General features: G+C 53.0%; 10 protein-coding genes across 10 annotated transcripts; 5 read left to right on the top strand and 5 right to left on the bottom strand.

Moving 5' to 3' along the window:
- Positions 1-568: 568 nt before the first annotated feature.
- Positions 569-2740, bottom strand: BO72DRAFT_487956 (MDR family MFS transporter). Its single transcript, XM_040948008.1, has 3 exons — positions 2660-2740; positions 2075-2595; positions 569-2027 (listed from the first exon to the last, which is right to left on the bottom strand). Exons 2-3 carry the CDS (start codon positions 2402-2404, stop codon positions 681-683), a joined length of 1677 nt encoding a protein of 558 aa, XP_040798915.1. The 5' UTR covers positions 2405-2595; positions 2660-2740; the 3' UTR covers positions 569-680.
- Positions 2552-3671, top strand: BO72DRAFT_479241 (uncharacterized protein; the record flags this gene model as incomplete). Its single annotated transcript, XM_040947564.1, has 2 exons — positions 2552-2563; positions 2958-3671. 2 exons carry the CDS (start codon positions 2552-2554, stop codon positions 3669-3671), a joined length of 726 nt encoding a protein of 241 aa, XP_040798914.1.
- Positions 3672-4289: 618 nt separating this feature from the next.
- On the bottom strand, positions 4290-5057 carry BO72DRAFT_383766 (uncharacterized protein; the record flags this gene model as incomplete). The annotated part of the gene is made up of 1 exon (XM_040941523.1): positions 4290-5057. The coding sequence occupies one exon, from the start codon at positions 5055-5057 to the stop codon at positions 4290-4292; it is 768 nt and encodes a 255-aa protein (XP_040798913.1).
- Positions 5058-5803: 746 nt separating this feature from the next.
- BO72DRAFT_529857 (Zn(II)2Cys6 transcription factor) lies at positions 5804-9428 on the bottom strand. The gene is made up of 5 exons (XM_040950264.1): positions 8870-9428; positions 8782-8808; positions 7299-8713; positions 6288-7243; positions 5804-6234 (listed from the first exon to the last, which is right to left on the bottom strand). The coding sequence occupies exons 1-5, from the start codon at positions 8929-8931 to the stop codon at positions 6148-6150; spliced, it is 2547 nt and encodes an 848-aa protein (XP_040798912.1). The 5' UTR covers positions 8932-9428; the 3' UTR covers positions 5804-6147.
- Positions 9429-9623: 195 nt separating this feature from the next.
- Positions 9624-11297, top strand: BO72DRAFT_409522 (putative integral membrane protein). The gene is made up of 9 exons (XM_040942407.1): positions 9624-9828; positions 9905-10009; positions 10093-10130; positions 10209-10232; positions 10301-10328; positions 10383-10547; positions 10604-10655; positions 10717-10876; positions 10929-11297. Exons 2-9 carry the CDS (start codon positions 9917-9919, stop codon positions 11110-11112), a joined length of 744 nt encoding a protein of 247 aa, XP_040798911.1. The 5' UTR covers positions 9624-9828; positions 9905-9916; the 3' UTR covers positions 11113-11297.
- Positions 11298-11583: 286 nt separating this feature from the next.
- On the top strand, positions 11584-12433 carry BO72DRAFT_460971 (presequence translocated-associated motor subunit PAM17; the record flags this gene model as incomplete). The annotated part of the gene is made up of 2 exons (XM_040946494.1): positions 11584-12159; positions 12257-12433. 2 exons carry the CDS (start codon positions 11584-11586, stop codon positions 12431-12433), a joined length of 753 nt encoding a protein of 250 aa, XP_040798910.1.
- Positions 12434-12706: 273 nt separating this feature from the next.
- Positions 12707-14068, bottom strand: BO72DRAFT_434427 (enoyl-CoA hydratase/isomerase family protein; the record flags this gene model as incomplete). Its single annotated transcript, XM_040943239.1, has 4 exons — positions 13661-14068; positions 13489-13599; positions 13064-13420; positions 12707-12857 (listed from the first exon to the last, which is right to left on the bottom strand). The coding sequence occupies exons 1-4, from the start codon at positions 13972-13974 to the stop codon at positions 12707-12709; spliced, it is 933 nt and encodes a 310-aa protein (XP_040798909.1). The 5' UTR covers positions 13975-14068.
- A 1361-nt stretch (positions 14069-15429) lies between these two features.
- On the top strand, positions 15430-16722 carry BO72DRAFT_460969 (uncharacterized protein; the record flags this gene model as incomplete). Its single annotated transcript, XM_040946493.1, has 1 exon — positions 15430-16722. One exon carries the CDS (start codon positions 15430-15432, stop codon positions 16720-16722), a length of 1293 nt encoding a protein of 430 aa, XP_040798908.1.
- A 1566-nt stretch (positions 16723-18288) lies between these two features.
- On the top strand, positions 18289-19396 carry BO72DRAFT_191774 (uncharacterized protein). The gene is made up of 3 exons (XM_040939540.1): positions 18289-18492; positions 18626-18835; positions 18974-19396. Exons 1-3 carry the CDS (start codon positions 18456-18458, stop codon positions 19234-19236), a joined length of 510 nt encoding a protein of 169 aa, XP_040798907.1. The 5' UTR covers positions 18289-18455; the 3' UTR covers positions 19237-19396.
- A 1553-nt stretch (positions 19397-20949) lies between these two features.
- On the bottom strand, positions 20950-22702 carry BO72DRAFT_470552 (uncharacterized protein; the record flags this gene model as incomplete). Its single annotated transcript, XM_040947036.1, has 2 exons — positions 20950-22101; positions 22631-22702. The coding sequence occupies 2 exons, from the start codon at positions 22700-22702 to the stop codon at positions 20950-20952; spliced, it is 1224 nt and encodes a 407-aa protein (XP_040798906.1).
- Positions 22703-26945: the final 4243 nt, after the last annotated feature.

Here is a 26945-nt window from a genome sequence, read left to right as displayed (position 1 = left end):
CTGGGCAGTTTCTCTCTAACCGCAGTTCAAATCACCTGAAAGTACTGTACTGTGTCAAAGTATCTTAGAGGCTCTCCCTCGCCGAATCTAAGAGGGGTGTCTCTCCGCCTCCGGGTTTCTATGGCCATCCCTCGCTATGACTGGGGTTCACATAATGGGTCAAGACCTTCAGGCCTCTGTGAATATGCCATTGCGAGTGCCTTTCTTCGCCCTCCCCTACGGCATAGTAGAGGGAACGCAGTCGATGATCTCAGATTCGCTTTCTAGAATCCCTCAAAAGCCTTCTTCATAATGCGAATACTGAATATCACCCTCTAATTCCCTGGCACCTGCCTTGTGCATGTGTTTTGTATTCCATCTGTACAGGGGATTCTAGATGCGATTGCTTGTGGTTGGCCTGTCTCACTGAACAAGACCGAATGTGGGCAAGGGAGGTAGGGGGAGATTGATCTAACTGTGATGCTGCGTAACATACAATCTGACCCGGAAGTATACCGTACGAGCTTGACCAAGCACGGGAAATCTTTGAGCAATACCGCTTAAATGTCATTACTTCCTCTCGGGATTCCAGTAGATTCTCGTTAGTATACAATCATTAAATGACATATATAATTCTAAATATCAAAAATACACATCTGGAAACAAAATCTATACCACAGAACCACACCAACAAGACCGGATCACCTAGCCTCCACATCCGCGTCCGCATTCGCTGCAGCAGCAGCAATAGCCTTCGAACTCGGCGGCTTGACACTCCTCCACCGGACGCCCAGCGAGAGCAGAAAGGCCAGAGCGGCAAAGCTCGCAGCGACGTAGAAGGTGGTGGTGAGCGCGTGGTTGTAGGCATGCAGCACGCCAGGCAGACCACTGTAGGGAACCACGCTGCGCACTTCCGCAGATCCGGCGCTGACAATGCGCTCGACTTCCGCGGCGGGCAGCCCGAGATCCCCCAGACCCGTGACCAGCTTGTTGTCGAAGAGGGCCTCGGCGATGGCGAGGTTGACGGCGGCACCGAAGAACTGGAAGCACTGGAGCAGGGAGGTGCCGACGGGAATGTCGGCGGGGTCGAGGACGGTCTGCGTGGCGACGTAGGGCATGGACAGGGTCATGCCGGCGCCGAGGCCCTGGAGGACCTGGAAGGGGATCCAGTGCTCGTGCGAGGTGGTGAGGGTAAAGGTCGAGAAGAGGCCCGTGGCGATGCTCATCAGCGCCGTGCCGAGCAGCAGGTAGGGGTTCGGGTACCCCAGGTACTTGAGGGAGGCGCCCGTAAGCGTGGCGGAGAGCACGTCCGACAGGGCCAGGGGCAGATACATCAGGCCCGACTTGATCGGGGAGGCGCCCTTGATGACTTGGAACCATTCAGGAAGATAGTAGATCGAGATGTAGACGGCGCCCATGGCGCAGAATTCCCCGAGGCAGCAGAAAAGCATGGTGCGTTCTGTCATCAGGCGCGGGGGGATCATGGCCCCGTCGCCCTTGTAGACCTGCCAGCAGGCAAAGACTAGGCCGAGCCCTGCGCCGCCGATGAAGAGTCCGATGATGGTGGCGCTCTTCCACGCGTAGGAGGTTCCGCCCCACTGGAGGGCCAGGAGTATCATGATTATGGACGGAGCGAAGAGCAAAGCACCGATCAGATCTAAGCTCTTCAGTCGATGCAGGATAGGAGAAGTTGTAGAGGAGTCACGCGGGGGCGGCTTGAAGGAGAAGACCAGGGCCACGATCGTGATGGCGCCAATGGGTAGGTTGATCCAGAAGCACCACCGCCATGTCGCGTGCTGCGTGAAGGCACCGCCTAGGATAGGTCCGATGATGGTCGCGATGCCGAACGTCGACTGGAGGATTCCCACGTAGAAGGGGCGCTTGGCAAGCGGGAGAGCTGCCGCGACGATGCAAAAGGCTCCCGTGAAGCATCCGGCTGCCCCAGCTCCGGCGATCGCGCGCCCGACAATGAGCATTGGACTGTTCACAGCCAGGGCACACAGCAGTGAACCAAGCTCAAACACGGCCAAACACCCAAGGAACATCCCCTGCACTGGTCAGTGGGGCTCTACCATTGGGTGTTCAGTGGACTTACCTTCATGGGAAAGCTTGCAAACAGCTTGCCGGCAATGGGCTGCAGAGCGCACATGGCGAAGGAGTATGCACTTCCATACCAGCCTATGTCCCCGGTGCTGTTGAACTGGGATGTGATGCGGGGGATGGCAGTTGCAATGATCGACGAGTCCAACGACATGAGGAAGATGGCGAGACCAAGGCCAAGGATGACCAGAGCCAACGGTAGGCCGGTCAGCTCAAAGTCGGGAGCCTGAGTGGTATTGTCCTCCGGGGAGGCATTGATCTCGACAGCAGACGCGCTGTTGGTCTCGGGCCAGGGTGCGCCTTTCGGAAGTCGTTTCTCAGCCATTCCTCCCCGGGGCACGTTCGATGCGGACGTGTTTGATGATGAGAAAATCCATCTTGAGACGGCGGAAGACAACCATCATATAGAGAGGGCAGGAGAGATGCCAAGCCGAGAATTCTGGACATAAGTCATGAATCAACATGGCTCATCATGGCTCAACCCGTTTTGAACCAACGATGCAGTAACTTTTACCCCTGTAAAGATCAGTGTCAAATAATGAAAAAGCAGGGTTGTTGACGGATATTTCCCAATACTCACCGGACATATCAACAGATCTCCGACGCTAAGAGGAGAAGCCGAGAATCTGTATGGGTGTTGTTGTTGCAGGGTGGAGTCGGAGGAGATGGGAGATGAGATGGAGATGGAGAGTGGGCGGGGTGGAGCGCTGGAGCAGCGCACGGCCCACCGGAATTGACTCCTGGCATCCATCATCATCTCAATTCAATCCTCCTCCTCCTAACCCAAGAACCACCATCGCAACAATGACCTTATGACCTGACCTAAACCCCACCATCTCACCCCCAACTCCAATCTCCATATACACAGCACAGCACAGCACAGCACAGCACAGCACAGCACAGCAATGCCAACCACCACGATCTCCCCGCGCCTCCTCCCGACGCTCTTCGCCTCGCTCGCCCGCACGCCCACCTGGACCCTCCGCCGCACCCTCCAAAGCGACAACCCCCTCGACCTCCACGGCGACCTCCACGGCGAAGCCTCCTTCCAACCCCTCCCAGCCCCGCCTTTAGCCTCTACACCCACCGAAGACCCCCAACCCCAGACCCAAACCCAAACCCTTTACACCGAATCCGGCTCCCTCCCCGCAACCCTCGGCCCAAACCTCCGCTGGACGAAGTCCTACATCTGGCGCCTCGGCCCGGAAGGCCGGATCAGCGTGTGGTTTGTCAAGGTCACCAAGGACGCAGCCACGCACCCCGAGGCCGATTACCTGTTCCATGAGGTGGAGTTTGAGGTGGCGGTTGACGGGGCGGATGCTGCTGCTGCCGGTGTTGGCGGCAGCAGCAGCAGCGGCACCAACGAGACATACGTGACGCCTCCCACACCACCCAAACCACCGTCCGAGGCGGAGGCGACGGTGGTTGTCACGGCCAGGGGCAATCATCTCTGCATCAAGGATATGTATCGCACGGCGTATGCGTTCCGGGTGCGGGCGGAGAGTGGGGAGGTGGTTAGCTGGGCGAGTCGGCATGTGGTCAAGGGGCCGAAGAAGGATCAGGATATTGTGAATTTGTATTCGGTGGGGTAGGGGTAGGGGTGAGGTTTACGATGGGTTGGAGAATGTGGGGTTCGAGGGGGCGAGGGGGGAGGGAGGAGAGAGGAGGGGTAGAGAGGATAGAGGATAGAGGATACAGGATAGAAAGGGCAAATCTGCTTTGGAACTCGGTTTTGTAGAATGGGTCTGGGTTCAGGCTTCCTTTTGGGTGGCATTTATGGGTACGGTGGCTGCGGGTCGTGCTTCATTGCTGAGGGTGGTCGTGATGGGGTATGCCTCGGTTTGAGAGGCATTTATGTGACGGGTTGTCTCCGCGGCTTCGAGCAGCCTCAATCGGTTAAGCTTTCCTCGTTCACGGCGGCCTTGATACTCTTCTCGTGCCTAGACAGTGCTAAATCCGGAAGAAAAGAGGGGATGTCAGATGTTAGGGGAAACATCCTCTCCCTCTTACCGGTCTGAGCTGTCTACCTCCCTGACCGTCTACGGCACCAAAGGTCTGCTCATCATCAAGCGAAGATGTATCGTCCCGATCTGAAATACACGCTAAATCCCAGCAGCCCTCTTCTCCCCTGCGAAATCTTGGACGGTTGCTCAACTTCCCTCGCCACAAACACAGCTCCCCAGGAAACATGCAGCAGCATCCCCTCGCTTCTAGTCCCAGATCCCGATCCGAGGGTTCTTAGGGCGAACAGCCTTGACGAACTCCCACTGACACTCATCGAACTTGGCATGGCCTCTGAGAAGAACATACGCCGCCGCAGCCGCCTTGATGGAGCAGAAGCGCAGCTGGCTCTCACCGGCCCCCAGCCCATCACGGATGCTCTCGATCTGCGGAACCAGATACGCGTTGCTCAAGGCACGGCAGATATCCCCCTTCAGCGACGCCCGGAGGTTGGTGATGCGGATGCACCGGGTGTATCCCTTCTCGTAGATCAACTTCTCCATGTCCGCGCTGATGGGGTAGCTGGGGGTGGGGATCGGCGCGACCTGGGCCTGCCCGGACTTCAGCTGAAGGACACCTTTTGTGGAGTGCAGGAAGCCCACTGCGTCGGCCTGGTGCACGAAGGTGACGAAGGCGGTCTTGGACCCGGTGATGGTGCGGGTGTCGAGCAGGCGGGCGGAGAGGATCTCCCCCGGGATCAGGGGTAGGATCTGCGAGAGCCCGGCCCCGGACGGCAGGCTGTCGACCTTGATGGCGCGGTACACGTTGTGCTCGAAGTCGGCGGGGATGTAGCGCAGGCCGAACTGGAACACCCAGAGCTTCGAGTGCGACTCCCGGTTGAAGGTGTTGGACAGGTTGACCCGTGCGCGGCGCTCCTCTTCCGAGTCCTTGAAGACGGTGGCTCCATTCAGGGCCCAGTTGATCTTTCCGTCCCACGGAACGAGCTGCGATGCGGTGGTGGCGGCGGTGGCGGTCATGGTGACGGGAGCAGCAGAAGGACGTGTCTGTAGAGACATACAGGCATCTTAGCTTGTGGCACACGGGAGATGTAGCTGCTAAGCTGCGCAGCATGGAAACACGCACCAAATGAGCCGGGGCTGGAGTGACTGTGAGCTCGCGGTCAACATGAGCTTCGAGAGCAGAGCTCGGATGGTTGACTCTCTTGGGCCGAATCACCTGTGAGCAAGGCAACGGCACAAGGCTGGGGACATGGATGTCGTCCAGCCGACTGTCAAGGATACAGGTATCATGCTCGTGTTGTGGCCGCTCGAACGTGGCCTGCAAATCCGGGTGCGGCGGGTCCATCCTTTGAATGGAGGAGTGAATGACGCCCCGCTCACTGTGAGCTGAGGCTGGGAAGCAATTAACTGCCGAGCATGAAAGTGCCAATGACAAAAGACGATGTAGAAGTAAACAGAGAACAATCACCATAGAGAGTAGAAGCGCTAGCACCAACTCGCTATACCCTTTCGGGCTGCAATAGAAGTGGAGCTGTTTGGTGCAGCCTTCCATTTTGAGCGATTCTTTGGAACAAGAGCCCTGAGCGAGTGCAGTGTTGTGCTTCCAGTGCGGTGAGCGGTGCAGTTGCTTCTTGTTTGAGAGATAGCACAGTTCAGTGAACAAGTAATTGGTGACCAGATCGGTTACCAAGAAGGCTTTTATACTATAATTAGAAAGCCCAGATATACGTGTCTAGTTACTTGAAGAGAGATTCGCATTGAAGGGACGAGAGAGGTCTGGGTGACGTTGGGGTAAACCCAAACGGAGCTAGATCATAGGATACTGGCATACAAGAACGCTGGAAACGATACTGATGAAGTTGATACTCCTTCATACTTAGAACATTTGACACCTTGAACCTATAGAAGTACAGCCCCAATCGGTTACATCCATGTACCAAGAGAATTTCAACGCGGAACCAGTGGGCCACCAAAGGCGCATAGTCAATTTCATGCATAACCTCATAAAGATAGAGAAGATGAACAGTAGTGCTCGTAGAGTGTACGTCCAAAGCATGAGGAGTACTTTGCTGAACCTTACATGATAACCAGGACAGAGTCAGATCGATCATCCGAGAAATTCTCCTTCAGCCAGCGCAATCCACGGAAGGTCCTCGTCCCAGCAGCGCTGCATTAACTTACGCGCATTCTGGATCTATAGATGTAAGAGTTAGTGCATCATCTTGGCACAACATCCGGTTAGCTCACCTGTTTCATTCCAGTTCTTTCCATCATTTTGAACCGCTCCTGAATATCTGCCCTAATATGAGGGTCCGTGGTCTCACACCCAGCGGTGAACAGAGGGAACAACGCGCCCACTTCGGCAGAGGCGCCGTGTCTGATCTCGACCATTGCCTTCAGGAGCTCGTCCGAGGCATGTTTGACTGGCTCAGAGAGAGGCGATGTGTCAAGCACACGACGATGGAGATGTAAAAGTCCGGCATATCGAAACGCCCTGTCGATAGCAAGGCTGTCCATGTTACCGAGATGGAAATGGGTGCCGTTGGCATGGGCGTGTGCTTCCAACAGCTCAATGTCCGCCAGAAGTTCTTCGCCGGCAACGACTGCAGCAGGAGAAGGTTTCCAGTCTGGCTTCAAGATGCCCGACTCATCGAACCGTTCATTGTCACACTGGTGAGTCAGTCTCCCCACATGCGCGAGAAACTGACCTGTCCTCGGTGTGAACCCGGTGAAACAGTCGATGTGAAACTCGTCATACTCCCCGACACCACTGCAAGCGCTGAGAACGGATGCATAATCCAGCGAGGGCGGTTCGCTGTGACGACATGACAATGTTCCAACAATGTCAAGGTAGCTCAACCAGCGAGTCAGGAACGCACCCACAAGGTTTCCCGGGTAAGCCATCTGCTCCTTCCGAGCGAAAAACAAGTCTCGTGCAAGTTTGAGGTGGCTCTGCCATGGGATTGGGACTTCAAAAGTACTGGGCGAGACAATCTTCAACGACAGGAGCATTATAGCAGCAGCAAGGTGGTTATCGGTGACCTTTTCGTGAGGGTCCTCCAGGGCTAAGCGTAGAGTTGGGAAGACATTGCTCACCCAATGCGCAATCCGATTTGCCGGCTCCGGGTGCTCGAGGTATCTAGCCCGATGGCTAGCTGAGTATGCCAGCGTCAAATTAAGCAGATTCGAGTCACTAATCGCCACTTTTGGTCGAGTCAGACGAGAAACTTGAATAGTGCAGACAAATCGAAGACTTACTTGTCGGCAGTACGGATATGAATGGATTATCGTCACAATCATGCGGAACCAGCATCTTGGCCGTATGATTTAGAAAATGATGAAAGTACATCAGATTGATTGGTGTTTTGACCAGCGATGGTGGCAGCGGAGACAAATAGCGTGGGATGTTGATCGGTACAGGCGAAGCATAATACATGTATTTGCTGCAATCGAAGGTGTCGTTTTCCACGCCTTCCAAGTTGCCGCCTCGAGGGGTGGACCCTGGGGGGGTGATTCTCTGTGCGTTGATCAAGTCAAGAGCATAGTTGATGTCAATGGCGGAATGATCATCATTCCTATTCAAATCCAGATCAGGACGACCGCGATCCAAGCCGTAGTTGTCTGTAACGCTTGTGAGATAGGCTTGCCACTTTTTCTCGGCGCTCGAGGCATCCGTTGCGACCATACTTTGACTGGAGGTGTCGGGATATTGATGCAGGCGCGTGCTTGAGCCAGGCATCTGCGCGCCATTAAAATTGCGGTCCGAGGCTATTGGACGGTTCATAATCTTGGTGAGGTAGCTCTCCGAGCAAACGGATGGCTGTGCCTCTAGAGGTTGGGCTCCTTCGCTCGCGTCCAATGACGACATGGCGGATTCTTCTGCGTATGGTGAGTCTGAGCAGCCCAGGCCTGATGTCTCTTGAACGTAGTTGTCATAAGTGGTTTTTGCGTTGGCCGCGGAAAAATAGCTGTTGAACTCAATGCCATGATCGGACATCCGATTATTTGTGGGTGTCGCATGATGTGATTCGGAGGTGTGCCGGAGAAACGAAATCGGGCGCGATAGAGCCGTGACAGGCGAGAAACTCAAGGTGGCCCAAGAGCCTATACTGGAATTCGTGTCCACAGGAGACGGATGAGAGACGATGGTTTCCAGGGATGTCGGAGCTGAGGCAGAAAAGACGGTTGCGGTGCTGGTTTGGGGCAGGTCTGGCCATGGGGATGTCCCATCCTGTCGGGGTGACAGAGCCCTCATGCTGTCTACAGAGTTCTTGCCATTTGTACGGTTGGAGCTATAAAGAGTCTGGCCAAAGATTGGAGATTCATGGATATCATGTAGCCCTCTAGGATAAGCTGCCGGAGTCCCTATTGCCATCTCTTCGGAAAGCTCGACGTCCCATTGCAATTCCTCTGTGGCTGGAAATTGTGCTGTGTTCTCGGACTCTGGAGATGTGGCTTTGTGTGAGTGCGAGGACGATAAATTGTCGGACTGATAGGTATTCGCCGGTGATAGTGAGAACGAGCCATAGGTTCCTGAAGGACTGCTCGAATGCGATATCGGAGAGTCTACTGATGACTTTCTTCTGGTTCTTCCTCCCCAGTTCAGTCTGATGCGGTAGTCACACAATTCATTCTGGCGTTGGCAATTGAGACACGACGGTTTTTCCTCACCACTGTAAAAACGATCAGCTTACGATAGTACTTTGAACTAAGTAACTAAGTGAGAGAAGGTAACACAAACCACTTCACTTTGCGTGCTTTACAAGGCCTGGAAACATGCACGATTAGTCAAATCCAGCAGTGGAAAAGATCGCTTTGGAGACCCTCACCAGCAGCCCTTGCGCGACCTTCGTTTCGGCTCGGGGGCCCCGGGCCTTCTCGGTCGAGGCATTGAGGTTCAGATCCGATCTGGCTGAGGGAATATTTCCAGCAAAAGAAATCCACGACCAGGGGAGCTAATGGCCGGGATCTTGAAATAGCTTCGGATCGATCTGCACAATAAGATCGCCATGCAGACAACGTAGTCGAAAAACACTCTCTTCTTGCTAGAGTCTGGAGATGAGTCCCAATGGGGGTGTTTCTGGTGCGTTGATGTAGGGTGTTTGACCCAGGATGCTAAGAAACGATAATCAAGAAGACACCCACACCCGCTCTTCGTCATCGAGGTGTGGGACAAACTAGCTGCGGATTTGTTCTAGAAGCGATGCTTTGGTATTCTTCTGTCTATAGATCGAGATGCGTAGGGCTAGAATGCTCGTGACGGTATGGAGGGGACCGGAGAAGCAGGAGAGAGAAAAGAGGAGGTGAATGAGTGAACTCAATGAATGGGGATTGTTGCAGTCAAGCCTAGCCTTGGTTAGTACGGGGGAGTTGACTAGGAAGGGGACTCATTCGTTATCCATCACCAAAGTATACCTTAGGTTTAGTGTATATCCACCCGGAGTGCGTAGACCAGTCAATCAGCCAGATAACCTGCCGATAACCACAGTCATCGGCTTTCTCCGTCAATCAGAGAAGGGCAGATAAGACTGGCTGGAATTCCACTGTTAGGTCACCTTAGTCTATTCAGTGACAATTGTTCCGGGAGGTTTCTCCGAGCAGGCAGCGCCACAACTTACCTTAGTTATGTCAGTCGGTCAGTCCGTCGGGTGAGAATCCCACTAGCCTGCTTTAGGTTGTGCTGGCCCGGGAAACCCGGGGAAGCAGCCTGAGTCTGGAGCTGTGATATCATCATACCTTACTGTCTGAGTGGATTACTGAGTATCATTCCACTCCCTGTCAACTCCCTGTCAGTCATATCAACCTAAATCTTTTTCTGATTTATTCTAGAGCATATCTCCTGACTCAAATCTTCGATCTTCTAGACCCTTGGCATTATGGGTTCCTCAGCCGTCGCTGAATCGCTTCAAAGAAAGCATCCTTTACAATGTATGGCCAGCCCTTCCAGAGGGTTCTCAGCTCTGGTCCATGTACGTCTAAACTTCCATCTCCATTCTTTTTAGTACGGTTCCATGGACTGTCTCACTAACCATCTCCCTCCACCACTGTAAAGCTTCTGGGTCTCACTAGCTTTATATGGTCATTCAAGTAGTATGTGCTTACTGATCCTGAGCTGTGCTGTGCGCCTGAGGTCATTTTGGTTCAGCTGCTAACCAATCAATCTCTTAGTATGCACGATAACCCCAATCACGCGTCAGTCTTTCCCCGGATCCATGGCCTCGGGAGCCGAGAATGTCGATGCTTATCTTCGCGACTGATAGGAACGAAGCATATGGCTGGCATTTTCAAGTACGTGGTTGCTAGCACCAGTCGTCATCGGTTTCTGACTTCTCTCCTTATCAGTACCTCACCGTGCTAGGCCTCTCCCTGTCTCTTGTCACTATGGCCTGTGGGCTTATCGCAGATGTGACACTATCGCCCCGCCTTTTTCTCGTCAAGAACCTCCTCTCGATGTGCTGTACGCCATTGGAGGTGCTGATTAGTATTTTATACTGGGGTCTTCGCTTGGTCAGTACTCGACCCTGTCGCCCCTGCTCTTCGTGTCTCTGATATACTGCTTCCAGATTGACAAGCGTCTTGTCGTTCCTGACTGGGCTATCATCCCCTTGAATGCTGGTGAGTCTCAAAGATCGTACAGCACAGACTCCCGTTATCGTTAACACCCCGGGAAATTCAGACATAAGCTTCCATGCCGCCCCGTCAGTGATCCTTCTGATAGATCTCCTGCTTTTGTCACCACCATGGACCATTACTATTCTTCCCTCATTGGGGTTATCCAGCACTATTGCGATAGGGTATTGGTTTTGGATCGAACGGTGCTTTTCATACAACGGAATGTATGTGATCTTGCAGTCTCGGAGCCGAATCCCTCCACTCATATGTCTCCAGATATCCTTATCCGATTTTTGAGGTGGCGGGTTTCGAAGGTCGCATTGGGATCTTTGCTATTAGCGCAGTGGTAATGGCGCTGAGTACTGGCACCCTGAAGTGGTTGTACGGACGTGTCAACGGCTTTGGAACGAGCAAGCCCCAGTCTCGCCCGGGTGCCATCAAGCAGAACGGCCACTTCTAGCGCACTTGCTCATTCACCAGCATTGGGTGGCACATGGTAGCGGTTGGATTGGACACTATTATCTTGGGAAGCGGACGGTATAGACTTATAGCACAGCGTTGGTGAAGCTTTCTAGAGTATGAGCTGTGATTTGGCATTATCTCATAGACATACATAATTATAGAATTTTTGGACCTGAACAAATCAAGCCAACCTGGAGATATAGTAGCCAGTGACTTATTTTCTCAGACCATAGCCGGCGTAGTGAAGTGAAAGAATCTCAGGTTGGAGTGTACTGTACCTCATAACCTCAGTTGCACCTACTATTCGTTCTCTTTCTGCAGTGGCCGACCCGAGGCAGTGACCTCATGCAGCCGCCGCTTATCTAATCCGCGCATCTTTCTCCGCCGAACCTGATCCAACTCGTCTACCTATCATCGACAACCAGCTTTGTCTTCTTCCTCACCATCCCCTCGACCCTCATCGACAACCATGCACAGCACCTCAATCTGCGGGATGCGCACCGCCGTCCTCGGCGGAAGCTTCTCCACCTCAACCTTGAGACCATTCGCACATGCCAACAGCAACCTCACGAGACAATTGTATCATGCGATCCCATCGGCCTGCACGGCCAGCACAGCGACGGCCAACAATGCCGCACGCACGCTGAAGACCTCGGCTGCTCGCCCGCAGAAGCCCGTTTCCTCGCTCTGTTCCGGTCCAGCTCCCCGCCGGGCCAAGTCCAACGCCGCCGCCTCGCCTGCCCCCTCCGGGCAGCAGCTCGTGCGGCTGGACTGGGACTCGTTCTTCAAGCTCCGTGCCAGCCGGCGTCGCTACACGCTGGCCTCGTCGGTCGTGACCTCGGCTTTCACCACGGTCCTGGGAATGCAGGTCCTCTCGTCGCAAGATCTGGAGTCCCTGGGCGCGCAGGTGATGGGTCTGGATCCGTTTGTGGTGCTGGGTATGGCGACTGCTGCGTGCGGTGCGGCGGGCTGGCTCCTTGGTCCTTTCGTGGGAAACTCGGTCTGGAGCTTGATCTACCGGAGATACAAGCCTTCCCTTCTACAGGTGAGCCTGGCCCCCGCTTTCTCACAACACTCCCCATGTTGTGACAGCCGCGCAAAATGATGAGGAAGATACTAATGATGGCAATCTCGAATCACAGAAAGAAAAGCAATTCTACGATCGCATCCGCCGATTCCGCGTCGACCCTTCGTCCAACTCCATCGCCAACCCTGTCCCCGACTACTACGGTGAGAAGATCGGCAGTGTCCAGGGCTACCGACAATGGCTGAAGGATCAGAGAGCGTACAACCGCAAGAGACGCCACTTCATCGCCTAATTGTTTATGAGCTATAGGTTTCTCTACTTTGCATACCGGGGCTACCTTTCCATGATTGGGCATTGTGTTGTTTTATTTGGTTTCATCCTCCGCACGGGACTTCTCTTCGAGTCTGGTGGATTTGATTGTATGAATATTGAGTATCCGTGAGCGATTGAAATGGATTTCTTCTTCTACTACCTTCTTACTGCTAGCTTGCCTTGTCATTCTTACCTTTGCCCCCTTTCCCAAATGTCCAGCTCTGCTTCTGCTCTACTTTCTCTCATGAACAGCCTACAATTTAGACTCCCCCACAGCAGCCGGCTTCCGATCAACGTGCACCTCAGCCCACCAAGGATAATTCTCCGGTCCGTGTTCTTCCAGTGTCGCCCGAAAGTTTGCCTTTCTCTTCTCCAAGAAAGCTCGAACCCCTTCTCTCTGGTCCCTAAACAAAGAAACAAAGGTCAGCTTATCATACCACACTCTCTCAATTCCCTCCCCGTGTCGGGATTGGGTAATTTGCGCGCCTGCTGCCTTCATTGGGTGTGGTAGCCGTTTCTCAGATTCCCTCTCCGGGATCGAACCCTCCCCTTTCCTCTTTTCCCCCACAACCTTTGAAGGAACCAAGCCAAGAACAGGGAAACCACATACTCCGAAGCAAACATATGCGCCAGGACACTCGAATCCAGAAGATGCGCATCCTCCGCCGAATGGGGACCCCGCCACATCAGCGCGCGATTTAACACCGCCGCCATCGGACTGACGTTCGACGCGATTTCGTCCGCCAGCGCGAGCGCCCGCTCCCGCACCTGATCCCGCTGTGGGAAGGTCTCGGCGAAGAGGCCGTCGAAATGCGTCGCGGTCGGGGGGAAGACCTGCCCCGTGGCGACGAGGTAAATGGCCCGCGAGTAGCCGATCAGTCGGGGCAGGAAGTAGGCGGAGCAGGATTCCATGGTGATGCCGCGGCGGGCGAAGACGAAGCCGTATTTGCTGTCTTGGTGGGCAATTCTTTTCCTAATGTTAGTGGGTTTGGGGGGAAGGGGGGGGGGGTCGGGGGGGTTTTCTCGTGGGTTTACCTAATGGTAGCAGGAAGAGTCATGGTCATGCCGACGCCCACGGCGGAGCCTTGCATAGCGGCGATGGTGGTCTTGCGGCATCGGTGGATGGCGAGGGCGACTCTACCGCCGCTGGTGGGGTGTTAGTGGTTGTGTCGGCCATTCGATCAAAGGTCATGGGTAGGGTGATTACCTATCACGATGATCAATCGGCCTCTCCTGCTTGTTGTCAGGGAACCCGATGTCCAGGTCGGCGCCCGCGCAGAAGGATTCGCCTGCACCGGTCAGGACGATGACCTTGACGCGCTCGTCGCGGTCGAGGGTCGTGAAGGCCCATTCCAGCTCCGTGGCCATGGTGCCCGTGAACGCATTGCGCTTCTCGGGTCTGTTCAGTGTGACGAGGATGACGGGGGTTGCGGTGGGTGAGCCGGCCGGGTGGTGCGAGAGCTTGATGTGCTGCGTGGGTTGGGTCTCGTAGGACGTGGGGATGGTGATGGTGGTTGCCATTTTGGTGTTGGTTGGATGGTTACAGACTTGAAGATCAACAGGCTTTTCTGATTTCTTTGTATACTGAAGCAATGCGTATCTAGTTACTGGAAATAATGCTGGTGTTGTCATCCACCTATATCCTTATGGTTCATCTCCGAGTTAAGGTCAGGTATAGACGTTTTGCCTCGGCCAGATCGGCTAACTGTCTCCCGTACCCCGCAGCCAAGCATGGTGCTGTGATACAAATCTCTTTTACTGATATTCTCATCATGGGGGTACATTTGCTTTGAATGTATAGTTCTTAAGTTAATGGATTGGATGTGATGTCCATAGTCCTGAGTTATCCGCACATCCACGGGGTGTTAACTGGAGTGCCGAGGCAGTGGACCTTGGGTAAGGCTAGATCGCGATTACATTATCTGACATGTGGTTTGCACCGAACCATATCCTGGTCCTGGTAGGTAGTAACTTACTCCTTTTTAGACCATATCCCCGAACCAGAGCAATTGATGATCTTTTTCACAGTGACATCATCGAAGACCCCCCTCAATTTGACACATGAGACATCCTGACCAAAGCAGAGAGTGGTGACCATGACTTGGGATTGATAAAAATAAAAGCTAAGCTTTTGCTCCCGCCCTTTTTTTAGCGACCGCCCATCGCCCCATCATTGGTCAGGTTGCAAATTTCACTGCCAGGTGCCCATATTGGGAGGGGCAAATGGAGCCTGGAGCCATCCGGGGGTCTTTGATTCAGGTGACTCCAATGGCCAATGCTCATATTGTATGAGTATGTCTGCACGGCCTCAATCCTTCTTCGTAAAGTGAACACCGCTGGCCCAGGGTAGAGTAGGAAATTCCTAATCGGGTAATTCCTGATCGTTTGGGGTGCTTGGTTGGGAAGGCTGAAGGCTGAGAAGTGTGGGTCAGGAACCGAGAATGAAAAGACACTCGGACGGTCGGTTCAAAACAAGTTGGAAAAGTCTTGGAAAGGTCTTGGAAATGGGAGTCTAACTCCACTGTCCAAAAACACGAAGCAGGGCGAAGAAGGAAGAAAAACACGCCCGAGACAAGCACTAAACTAGGCGCTTATCAGGACTAGTGCTGCTTAAGCGATGGACGGACCCTGGCTTAGTCTGGCTGCTGTTGCGTTGCTGTTGTGCTGCCAGTAGTTTACGAAACTAATCCCATTGTTGCTGCTGCTGCTGCTGCTTATCTGCAACATGGCTGACTGACTGACTCTTCTTCTTCCTCTTCCTCTTCCTCTTCCTTTTTATCTCTCTTCCATCCTCGCACTTCTCTCCCTTCCTCTGCAATTGTTTTTCTTTTGTGTCCCTCGTTCTCGCGTTCTCGCTCTCTCCCACTTTTGTCGCCTTTAATATATATCCTGCTTCAATTCCCTCCTCTCCTCCCCCCCCGGCCACCGTCTACTGACATCCCTCTCGTCGCTCCAATTCCTCCCAGCATGTGACCAATGGCTTTCCACCATTTCAACAGGAAGCAGAGGCTTCTGCTGATCGCCTACGCCATCCTCTTTTCATTCCTCCTCCTCCTTTGCCGCTTCTGGTCCCTCCGCGACCCGGGCTCCCTCTTCTTCGAATCCACCGAAGGCTATCGCCCCAAATACAGCCTGACTCGCATCCAGGAATCGCTCGACTACCTGTCCGTCTACAATCAGAGCGGCATCAGCTACCCCTACCCGCCCAGCGAATACCAGCCGCCGAAGGACAAGACCGCCTGCGTGGGGATCGTGACGGTGAAACGGCCCTTGCAGCAGAATCTCGGCACGACGGTCGCCTCGATCCAGGACACGCTGACGCCGGAGCAGCGGCGCGCGCTGAACATCCAGGTGCTGTTCGCGCTCAGCGACCCCGCCGACCACCCGGACTACAACCAGACGTGGCTGTCGACGATCGTGGACGAGGTGCTCACGTACGAGACGGTGGACGCGCCGCACGTGACGATCGCCCGCCTCGAGAAGCAGAAGGACATCAAGCGCAAGTCGCTGCTGGACTACCGCCTGGGACTGCAGGCCTGCTACGACCGCAGCGACGCCCCCTGGATCATCATGCTGGAGGACGACGTGGTGGCTCAGCGCAACTGGTACGAGCACACCATGCAGAGCGTGCGCCGCATCGAGGACGGCCGCCAGCGCGGCCTCCTCCCCACGGACTGGCTGTACGTGCGCCTGTTCTACACGGAGAAGTTCCTGGGCTGGAACTCGGAGAGCTGGCCCGTCTACCTCTTCTGGAGCGCGTTGACCGTCGCCGCCGTCGCCTGGGTGGCCCTCGTCGCCCGCCGCAAGGTCCGTGCCACCCAGGGCGTGCTCACCAACCCTTTCCTCCTGGTGGTCTGCTTCCTCTGCGTTCCCGCCCTCATCGGCCTCTTCTTCATGACCGGCCGCGTCACCTGGTTTCCCATGGAGCCCGGCGTGCATGTCATGAACGCGCATGGCTGCTGCTCCCAGGCCCTGCTCTACAACCGGGCCCACGTGCCGGAACTCCTGCGGTACCTGGCCGAACGGGAGGACAAGGTCCCCACCAAGGCGGTGGACAGCGTCATCGAGATGCTGGCCGGGAGGGAAGGGCTGGACCGGTTGGCCATCTCCCCCTCGCAGATGCAGCATGTCGGCGCCGTCTCGTACAAGGAGAAGAAGAAGACGTGGAAGTGGGAAGGCCCGTATCGCGTCAAGGGCGCCCACGGCGTCTGGAGCATGGGCTTTGAGGAGGCATATACACGAGACTCGTATCGATGGTTTGATATGTGAATTTTCCAGAGCCACCTTCCCGCTGGGTGGAAGGTGTTCACCGACCAAAAAGCGTATGGGGATCCGGCAGCTTTGCCCCATTCCGGAACTCAAGTGCAAGCACGGAGGAAGCGATCTTATAATGATATATGTGGGAATGACTTTTGCGTTTTTTCGATTCGACTTTCGAATGTTAATATGGAAATCAAGGACTTGTGTATATGATAGGGGGTACCGCATCGGGGTCACCATGTATGGCTTTTTTTATCTTTATTATTATATTTTTTTGCCTCCAGCGATCTTTGTTCTTGTGATACTACTCGTGCAGTTTCCTAGATAGAGTACAGACCGAAATTTACATCCGGCTGGCATGACATGCATGCCGTGTTCAGCAAGAAGACGACGATGGTATGCATTTTCTAAATTCAACTCGCATCCCTGCTTTACACGGGTGATCCAAATGCATCTACGGCTGGGTTTGAGCTGCGATCGAGCTATGGCGGGGGAGCGGGGGGTGTATAGTCTCCAAGGAGATAGGGCACCACACTGTAACTGATCATCACCATTACAGTACTCTGGCATAGCGCAATTCAGGCCTCATTCAGTCCATGCCCGTAGAAGACACCCAATACATATCTGTGCCGGAACAGACAATCCTGTCCTGCCTATGAACTACTTAGTTCCAACTCGACTTCGGACTTAGATAATATTCAACACAAGTCATCTGGACCCAAGCAGTAAGCTTGTTGGTGGTAGGTCATACTGGATACTAAAGGGATCCACTTAGACCTCGATCCAAAGCAGTAACCGGCTGGAAGGAGATCCGGAGATTTGGAAGGGTGCCTTGGGCAGTCTAGAAAGAAAGAAAGCGCGGGGGTGGACAGACATTAATTAATGCCCCCTGTACTTCTTGTCTCCGTACAACAATTCAATTAAGTATCACTATCGGGTCACCTGGAAGGGCCGGAATAGCAGTGAGGTAAGAGAAACTGAAACTCCCCGAGCAAAAAAAATAAAAAAAAAATATATAAAAACAAAAGTCAAAAATCAAAAACTCAGTTGTATTGAGCGGGGGAGGGGGGGAAATCAAGACCCAACCTTACTTGACTTTGTCTGTGTCGGTTGATTTAGAGATGGTAATAATGCCTAAGACATAACTACTGTACCTTATGACGGTAGGTACCGCTTGATTATCCTCGAGGGCAAGAAGCAAAATAGGCGCAGTAAAAGAAAGAAAGAAAGAAAGACGGAGCCGTTGCGGGCACTTCATTGCCAATTGCCCAAGAGAAAAAAAAAAAACGGACGTCATTTGACCCCCGACGGGCAACTGCTGCTGCTGCTGCTGCTGCTTCTTGGCTCTCATCGCATCATCCACCACCATTGATTTCATTTCTTCTCTTCTTCGAATTTCACTTCCCATTCTCTCGTGTTGTGTCTCACCGTTTCAATAATCAACGGCCTTGGTGGGGGGCATCTCTATCATCCTTCGTACACCCCTCTTCCTACCAGTTCGCCAGTTCGCCAACCGAAAGCTGAGTCGAGCGACCACCAGCAAACAACCCGTCCGGACAATTTCCATCTTCAACCTTGAACCGAGTCAAGCCGATCGCAACTTCTTTTCCCGTCTCGTGCAATTAATCTCTTGCTTTTCGCAAACAGCACGAATCGAGGCGCCTTGACTTTCTTTTCCCCTTGTCACCAATTACATTATTTCCCACAATCTTCCACGGTATCGCCCGCTGCGGAAAAAAGTCATGGGCAGGAATATTTCTCATGGTCGCGGTGGCGCGGGTACGTCTTCTATCTCCCCTCCCCCAAAGACCCCACTCACTACTTCCTGCCCCGGTCATCCCCCCCTCAGGGACACTGGACACTGCAAGAAACCAAGAACCCGTTAGCTAAATCGTTCCCCAAATCCCAACAGGGAACATCTTCTCCGGCACCGGCGAATCACGCACCACCACCAAGGACCTCGTCACGCCGACCATCAAGCAAGATGTCTTCACCACCGGCCGCGGCGGCTCCGGCAACATGATGCAGAACGACCCGCAACATCCCGAACTGGCGCGCGAACTGCAGGACGTCGAGACCCCGCCGTTGCGCATGGAGGAGGCGCCGCATCATACCGGACGAGGTGGGTTTTTTTTTTTTTTTCCCAACCTTCTTCTTGCTCCTGATTCGTCTCTCTTTCTCTCTGTTTTCCCGATTACGGTCGAGATGGAAATGCCTCGTCGTCCCAAAAGCTAACCATCTCCATCTCCATCTCCCACAGGCGGCGTCGCAAACGCATATTTCCCCACCCCCGAAGAAGAGAAGCGCATGCGCGAACAAGGCGAGGCGCAGTTGGCGCGCGTCAAGACCCAGGAGGCCCAGCTGGCCCGCGTGAGAACCCAGTCCAAGGATCGCCGGAAGGATCTCGAGCACACGGCCGGGGCGGCGCATCCTCCTTCTCCTGCGGCCGCAGTGGCCTCGGGGGCTCTCAGCAGTAGCGAGAGTCGCCCGGCCAGCGAGGAGCGACAACCCTCGTCCAGTTGACTAGCACACGTTTGGAGTTGATTTCCCTCGGAACTTGATATGCTTGTCGTTGGCAGTCGGTATTTGGCAACTACTGGCGGACGAGAGCGCTGTGGGACAGGTAGCTCGCCTTGTCCCCGGTCGGGTTTTCTGGTTCTTCTCCAAACATAACTAGATATTTGGTAACCCTCGATGGTGGATGCTGGGGGTGGTATATTTGTGATTGACTAATGGGCAGCTTCGACTCTTTGTCAAGGAGGGGAGTTTGACAATATGCTGCGGGGGTGGTGGTGATGATGGTGATGATGGTGATGGTGGTGGTGATGGTGTCAATGGCACAATGTCGCTGATGCTGCTGGTGATCCTGAAGAGGCCTCTCGGGGTCCTTATCTCCTTTCGACTCTTTGAATCTCTGCTCCCTTCTTCGCCATATCTTGGAGATGTTTGGCAAGGAGGCAGCAGCCGGTCCCCTTTTCCTTTTCCTTTCTTCTTTTTCGCCTTCTCACACATTATGTTATTTAATCAATACCCATGTAGACTTACGTCAAAACTAGGAAACAGGCGCCGGTGTATGGTTTTGGTCAATGTGTTTTGTCTTGTTTTGTTGACTGGTTTTGTTCTGATCCGTTCGCAACAGCGGAGGATGGGTGGCTCTTTTTCTTTTTTTTTTTTTTCCTTTTGTCCTGTCCATAATTCATGCATGCTTATCTTCTCATTAAAAAAAAGATCATAGGTTCTGCAGCGCGTCGTCGGCCTTTTGTATGCTTCTCGCTTGTGATGGCACTAAAACGGAAACAAAAATATCTCCAATGAGAATGCACGGGCTTATCAGGAATAGCCTCCCCCCTCTCTCCTTCCCCTGCGGAATTCTCGTGAATTTATATCTTTTTATCCTTCTCCGTCCCGTTCTGCCCAAGGATAAATAGAAACAAAACTACACCGGCACGGTACCGTAATTCGAGAACGAGGAATGTATCTTCTTGTCATATGAATGTATGCATGCCGAGTGGTGGTCTTTCCTTCTATCCAAAAGAATATATTATAGATGATGCGGTCGCTATGATAGAACGAAGAAGGCCAAAATGTATGCTATAAGGAGTGCGGGCGGGGAGAAACCGGTGGAGGAAGGGCTAGTTAGTAGTGGTCAAGTAGCTAGGATCAACGCTATTCCATCTCAACAAAAACCCTACAAGGAAAAACTTCTTCGTATATGTGTCATGGCCGTTCCGTTAAGATGTCCAGCACCCTGTATTCTATTTTGCGATTGAGCCCGTGTTGGGTTGGTATGGGGACCTGGTCGGGGACAGGCTGGCTGTCATGGCGGGATCCAGTGGTGTTTTGTTCTCATGAACAGGGCGGTTCAGTTGAGGAGGAGTTGGAGGTTGAGAGCGCGTCGAGGATTCGAAACTCTGCTTCTAGGGGAATGTCGGCAGAACAAATGAATGATTCTGATCCCTGAATGAGCGGGGCTAGGTATTGGAATCCCAGAGTCGATCGCGGAAAGGAAGAGTAGCGCAGTGTTCAGTGTGGTAAGAGCCCACGCTAGTTGCCGAGAATCTGTACGCCCCCGAGACAGAGCGTGGATTTGCTGCGACTTTCCCATGCTGTGGGAAGTGCATGCGCTTCGCTGGTTGCAGCGTAGCAGATCGTGCGTAGTGCTATGGTGACATGCGTCGTGGAGTGAAGCGACTCAGGCGAACATCCGTGGTGGAGAGAGAAGCCGGGTGGGCTTGTTCAGACCGGAGGGATATAACAACCTGTGGCGTCAATGACCCAACTGATCGACTCTCTCCAGCCGGCATCCAGATGCTGGCCAATGTCGCGGATCAATCGAGTCCCCCATTCGCCAATCCACCAATGCCCTCGCAACGAGTGGATGATGACAGCGTAGTGGGCTAGAATCGCCAATGCAAACGGTTTTCGCTCCCGGACCAATTCCACATATCGCGACGGAATCCGGAATATCCACTGAAAGGCGATGATCATGGTCTCACCTCCCCGTGCGAGCTTGTCCAGGGAGAATCCGAGATGATTGATGGTCGCATCATACACATCCTTTTCGTGCGTCGGATCCTTGGTCGCTAAGTTAGTATTTCGCCTAGAGAGAGACATAATGGCCAGGCGCGAAGTATCCGGCATTTTAGGCTGCGAGTTGTCGTATTCTAGGAGAGCGCTGAACTCTCCATCCGCGACCCATTCGATGATCTCGCCCTGCACATCAATGGAGCCCCTGGTAAACTGGAAAATGTCCATAAGCGCATCCAAGGCGTTGGATTGTGTGTTGGCGGTGGGAATTGGGTTTCCCTGGAAGGCGAACGCGAAGACGACCATGATGCTGGAGAGGGCAAACGCCGCGTTGCAATTGGACCGGTCTAGATGATCGGCGACCTTGGCCAAGCCCGCAACGGCCTGTTGCTGATGACTCTTGGCGGTGCGCAGATATTCCTCTTTGCTGGCTCCAGTGGTGGAGGAGGTGGAGGAGGCCAGATGTAGGGCTGAAAGGGCCAAAATACCATGCATGAGGAATGGGTGGCGCATTGCCTCGCGTGGGACCACGCCCTGCCAGATTCCTTCCACGGTGCTGTTGCGCGAGACAGAACGGTAGGTAGTGGTGCACCACTGCATCATTAGTTCCAAGTCCTGGATGTTGAGTTCGCCTCCCGGCGGAGGGCATGGACTAATGGAGTGGTCCATTACGAGGCGATACTGAGCATAAATCCTAGTGTTGGGTTGCGATTGAGACGCCGTTGTCCGTGCTGGCGGAATGGTTGGAGTGGTGGAGCGGGACTTGACCCTGGGCCACACCAGCGAGCTAGACGAGGAGATATATTGGCATATTATGTTGTCACTGGTGCAATGGGAGCACTGAGGGTGTTCTTTTGGGCACTGCATCTGCCAATCAGTAACGGAAAGGAGATTTTGAGGCCATCCAGTCACAATTGAAGCTTAACGTGGAGAAAACTGAAAGGGGGAAGAGGGGGAGGGGTGGAGGGGGTGGAGGGGGCAAGGCCGGTGGGATAGATTGAAGTCTAAGTGAAAGGTTCCGAGTTGGGGAAATGGTTATGCTTCAAAGGCCGACATACGGTAAGGTGCCTGAAGGATGAGGATCACAGCATCGTAAGGCATTCAGGCATTGAGAAACAAAAGGGGGAAGAGGGGGGAGGGGGTTAAGGCAGGCCCGGGGGAGTGTAAGCAAGTGGGAGAAAGACAACCACCACGAACATTTGAATAAGGAAGAGAAGAGAAGAGAGGAAAGAAAATTAATTCGAAGAAACAAAAGAGAGAGAAAGAAAGAAAGAAAGAAAGAAAGAAAGAAAGAGGGGGATGGAAGGGCCGAAGAAAAGAAGAGCGACCAATATTCGAAGGACAACCGCAGGCAGGAACAACAACTTTACTTAAACTTTAGCGAGCCTACCTTGATCTGCCGGTTCCTGCACCCATAACAGCCATTCCGTGATGGGGCTCTGTAACTGCGCCGTGCAGGCATTGTCGAACCTTTCCTCTGGATGTTGGTGTAACTTGGAGCAAGGTATGTTTCATAACAATCCGACAGGCATCGCACCGGGTCTGCCTGGGACAAGAGACAAGGGAAAGGGGAAAAGGCCAAGTGGGTGGGGGAAGAGAGAGGGGGAGGTGTTTATAGGAGGAGGAGGAGGAATAGCAGGAACAGAGGAAGAGTAGCAGTAAGTAGGTTTGAGGATTGACACGCAGGGGGAGAAGGAATATAGAATAAGAGGAGAGAGAAGAGATAGAAGAGAGTGTGTGTGAAAGTGAAAGGCACCTTGCGGTTTGATAACAACAACAAGACAGCTGGAAGTAAGAATAAGGATAAGAATAATAATTAGAATGATAATAAATGATTTCTCCTGCACCAAACACTCAAAAACAAACACATCCACATATAAAACATGAGATATCCTGTTGGCACGCCATGTTCGAGGTCTGGTCTTTTAATACTAGCATAATCTAATAGAATTTCCCTGCCTACCCGCGCAACCTTTTTTTCCTTTTTTCTCATTTGCCTTTTTTTTTATTTTTTATTAATTCTTCATTTTCATTTTGTCTTTCTTTGCCCCTTCCGGGCGCCCCCTTCAGTGGACACTACTTTTGGCATTCGGTCTCCAAACTAAACGATAGATCGTTGTTCGGAGTGGGTCTTGGAACAACAGAGTGGGAAAGATTGACCCAGAAAGATACACTATCCATTCTGATAAGTACCAGTGTTAGACTTGTACGGCAGGACTTGTAGCTCTCTGAACATTAGCTAACTAACTAACCCAGTCCCATCTTGCTCTTCTCAACGTTTGATCTCTGCCTTTAGAATTTCTCAATTGTACCCAGTAGCACCCAGTAGCATTGTCTTTGTTTCTCTTCTCTTTTCTGGTTCCAAATTCCTCTTTGCCCCTCCCCTGAATCAATGAACCAGTTCGAAATGTCTGACTGCCAGTGCCGCGGCATGTGCACACCAAACCAGTAAATGCGGAGTGGCCTCTTGCCTAAACCTGCAGGACTACCTCACCTACTTGAGTTACTATCTACATAGTACACTGCGATCTCCATCATTCATTCCCCCTACAACGGTGGTATGAAAGCATCGATACCGACCGATTGGCATGGAGGGTTGCCGGTCTCAGGCAGGACCCTCGAACGAGTCGACGAAGATTGACGGGCGTCGGGATCTCCGCTCCCCAGCCAAGTCATGATTGTCCATGTTTTCCTCCTCCAAGAACGACTACCGTTGAGATGGACGAAAAAATTGGACGATCCATCGTTGAAAAGCAACAGCCTGTGCTCGACTACAGTCTATTTCCAGTTAGTCCTGCCGAGAGAGGGGAGAGAGGGGAGAGATGGGGATGCTTCTTGACTGCTGGACTATTTGACTATGCGACTATTCAATTCTTCCGCTTTTAATACCGACTGCATCCAGACGTTCCAAACTTTCAATATCCATCATCGATCGCGACTTTTCCCCAACCGGATTCTCTTTGACGTGACCTCCACATAATCTCGAACGAGCCACCCAATCAGGCGCGATTGATTTTTTCTCTGGGCTTTATCCTTCAAAGTTTTTCACTGCTTCATCCATCGCATCTTTGATGAATGGACGGAGAACGGAAGAGGTACTGTAGTTACCTCCTTCCCGGGCTTCCTAGACAGTCCACCCCCTGAAACAATCTGCGGGATGCATCCTCCTCGTCTTCATCAGGTTCATTATGTTCACTGGGATCCCAGTTGATCGTGAAAGCATGGGTTCATCCAGGTGGAGATGCATCCTGTGGCCCGGGGAAGAGTACACAAACCGAAGAGGGAAAAAGGGAGGTTGCATTGGCCAGTACTGCTCTGCTGCTGCTGCTGCTGCTAAGGGACTCCAACTTTTGCAGTCCGTGCAGAGCGACTGACTGACGTAAGTCATGGATTCGTCAGGTTACCTCTGTGGTAGGACAGCCATTCCTACTAGGGCTGGAGAACACTTCTTTTTTTCTATCTGTGATACGATTGAAAGAGTCATGAAGCAACGCGACCCAATCTTGGAATCTCTGGATGAATCATGAATCTGGCCAGCGAAAGCATTGCGCACGCGCATTCGCACACAGTGCACACACTCTCTGTGTGTTTCTGGATGGATCTCACGGGTCTCTCCTCGTCATGCCGTCTTGGGACAAAAATCATCCACGCCGCGCCCGCCCGCCCGCCTGCCCACCCCGGGGTGGATCCCCGGCCACTTGCAGGCCAAACCCAAAACAGTATTTTCTCAAATCCCAAACCCATCCCATCCCATCCCCCCGTCGCCCTCCAGGCTCACTCCCCGCCCCCCTTCCCTGTCGCAGTCTAGCCCCACCAAGTGATGAACCCTGCTTTTGCCATTTAGGGTAATCAAGATTCTTGGTGTTTTCCCCTCGTGTGATTGGATACACGGCTTGGGACTTTCTGTCCACTTCCTAATCAGGCATAAGGTTGAGCTCGGCCCGTGGTACGGCACAGTCAACTTTGAATCTTTGATTATCAAACCGCTAGCCTTATGAATATGAAAGTGGTAGATCTGGCTTCGAGATGGACAGATGGCTTGCGCGGAAATCAGTGAGATGGTTTCACGACCGATTTACCATCTCTGTATGATTCCATCGATCTTTGTCCTAGCGAGGCCAAGGGGAAACCTTGTTGGTTGTCCGTTCACGATAGTGGCTCTGGGTAGTGGGCCTCCTTTCCCGACGGATCTCTCTTCCTGAATGGGAGAACACTCTCTCACACCTTAGCATGATGATGCAACACAGACTCACAGAGTCTATCTAGGGAAGTTCACTGGGCTCGACCATTACTCAATTGATACTACGGATTAAGACACATAGACTGCGCTACCGCGATTAAACATTCGAGTGTCGAGGACTAAAGAACGTGAGTACCAAACCTAGATCTAGTAAACTAGTCGAAGACCTGTACAACGAACCCACTTCTCGAATCTCAGCTTATATCCACAGGGAAAAGGTCATGGCTTCTGATTACTATTGTTTATGAAACGAGGAAGGTCGCCCTCCAGGAGCCGGCACGATCGCGATCGGGTTATCGCATTTTTCCCGAAAAGGAGCACCGTTCCTCCTCAGACATACATCGCAGGTTACTGTCGTGTCAGAATCCGGTCGCAATCATTATTACTTGCTTCTTCATGTACGCCGACAGTCAGCGAACTGCGTCGCAACCTACGATAACTACTGCTCCCGTAAGTTTTGATGCGGGAGCATCCACTGCCTTCTCAAGGTAACTTTCCCCTGCCCCGTGGGCTTGGAGCCAGTAGTATGAGCATTGCATCTGCAACAACCGACCTGGTTCTATACTTCTAATATCAACTTACACGTTTACTGCGACAACGTGCCGCAAAGCCTGGGTAACTATCGCCCATTCCTTTCCAGTTCTATCACTACTAGTGTCTACCTAACCTCATTCTATCCATGCCCGAGCCACCATACCACAAAGGAGTCTACTCTCTCGCGATGGTTGTTCCGAATCATGCCCATAGCCAATTGTCTCGGATTCCCTCGCTTTGACACCGGATACCGGCCATCTCGTCGTCTTCCCGGAAAGGCTTCTAAAATTAGGCAAGAGAACGGGGGGGGAAGGCACCGAGAATAGTAAATACATACGAGTAAAATAGTATACCCAGGTCAAGCTCGCCTGTTGTCTCAGCGAACTACGCAAGACATTCGAATGAATGGGATAATTCCCACCCCCAATGATGCATTCCTGGGATAAAGAATAAAGATAGACAAACAATCAAGAACAACGGAAGCTGCTCAGGTAGAAGGCCGACCCCACATTTATCGGGCTGTAAGTGATCGAGAAGGAACCAATCTATCCCCGTCGATTAGAACAGAACCTCCGAAAGCTGGCAGCAATACTATGGCTAACTCATCCAGTGATCGAGATCCATCTACATACGAGTATGACGAGGACAGCACAAGAAAAAAAAAAGAAGAATCTAGAGTAAAGTCCCGAACCCTCGACCGTCCCGATCCTGGTCAACCACACACCTGCGGGCCGTGCTCGTGGACCTACGAGTAGGACTCCATCCATTCCTTATTGCATCCATCCAGCCCGCCGGGTTTGGAAAAACTAAGGGGAATTTAGGGTGGCCAAGGCAGGTTACCTAAGTTTAGGGGGGCGGGCGGGCAAGCGGGCGGCGTCTGACGGCGGCGATGGGGGGGGGGCACGTTTCGGCCGGAGCGGAGGAAAGAAGA

The sequence above is a fragment of the Aspergillus fijiensis genome (assembly GCF_003184825.1).
Source record: "Aspergillus fijiensis CBS 313.89 unplaced genomic scaffold BO72scaffold_44, whole genome shotgun sequence".
Classification (NCBI taxonomy): Eukaryota; Fungi; Ascomycota; class Eurotiomycetes; order Eurotiales; family Aspergillaceae; genus Aspergillus; species Aspergillus fijiensis.
Note: the sequence above shows the minus strand (reverse complement) of the source record. Positions and strands in the feature narration are given on the sequence as shown.

Coding starts and splice junctions, on each gene's coding strand:
- BO72DRAFT_487956 (XM_040948008.1), bottom strand. CDS start 2,404: ATGGCTGAGAAACGACTTCCGAAAGGCGCACCCTGGCCCGAGACCAAC. Junction 2,028..2,074: donor TTGCAAGCTTTCCCATGAAG/GTAAGTCCACTG, acceptor TGACCAGTGCAG/GGGATGTTCCTTGGGTGTTT.
- BO72DRAFT_409522 (XM_040942407.1), top strand. CDS start 9,917: ATGGGTTCCTCAGCCGTCGCTGAATCGCTTCAAAGAAAGCATCCTTTA. Junction 10,010..10,092: donor GGTTCTCAGCTCTGGTCCAT/GTACGTCTAAAC, acceptor ACCACTGTAAAG/CTTCTGGGTCTCACTAGCTT. Junction 10,877..10,928: donor TGCTTTTCATACAACGGAAT/GTATGTGATCTT, acceptor ATATGTCTCCAG/ATATCCTTATCCGATTTTTG.
- BO72DRAFT_191774 (XM_040939540.1), top strand. CDS start 18,456: ATGGGCAGGAATATTTCTCATGGTCGCGGTGGCGCGG. Junction 18,493..18,625: donor TCATGGTCGCGGTGGCGCGG/GTACGTCTTCTA, acceptor AAATCCCAACAG/GGAACATCTTCTCCGGCACC. Junction 18,836..18,973: donor GCCGCATCATACCGGACGAG/GTGGGTTTTTTT, acceptor CATCTCCCACAG/GCGGCGTCGCAAACGCATAT.
- BO72DRAFT_529857 (XM_040950264.1), bottom strand. CDS start 8,931: ATGCCTCGACCGAGAAGGCCCGGGGCCCCCGAGCCGAAACGAAGGTCG. Junction 8,714..8,781: donor AAAGCACGCAAAGTGAAGTG/GTTTGTGTTACC, acceptor TCGTTTTTACAG/TGGTGAGGAAAAACCGTCGT. Junction 7,244..7,298: donor CATATCCGTACTGCCGACAA/GTAAGTCTTCGA, acceptor CTCGACCAAAAG/TGGCGATTAGTGACTCGAAT.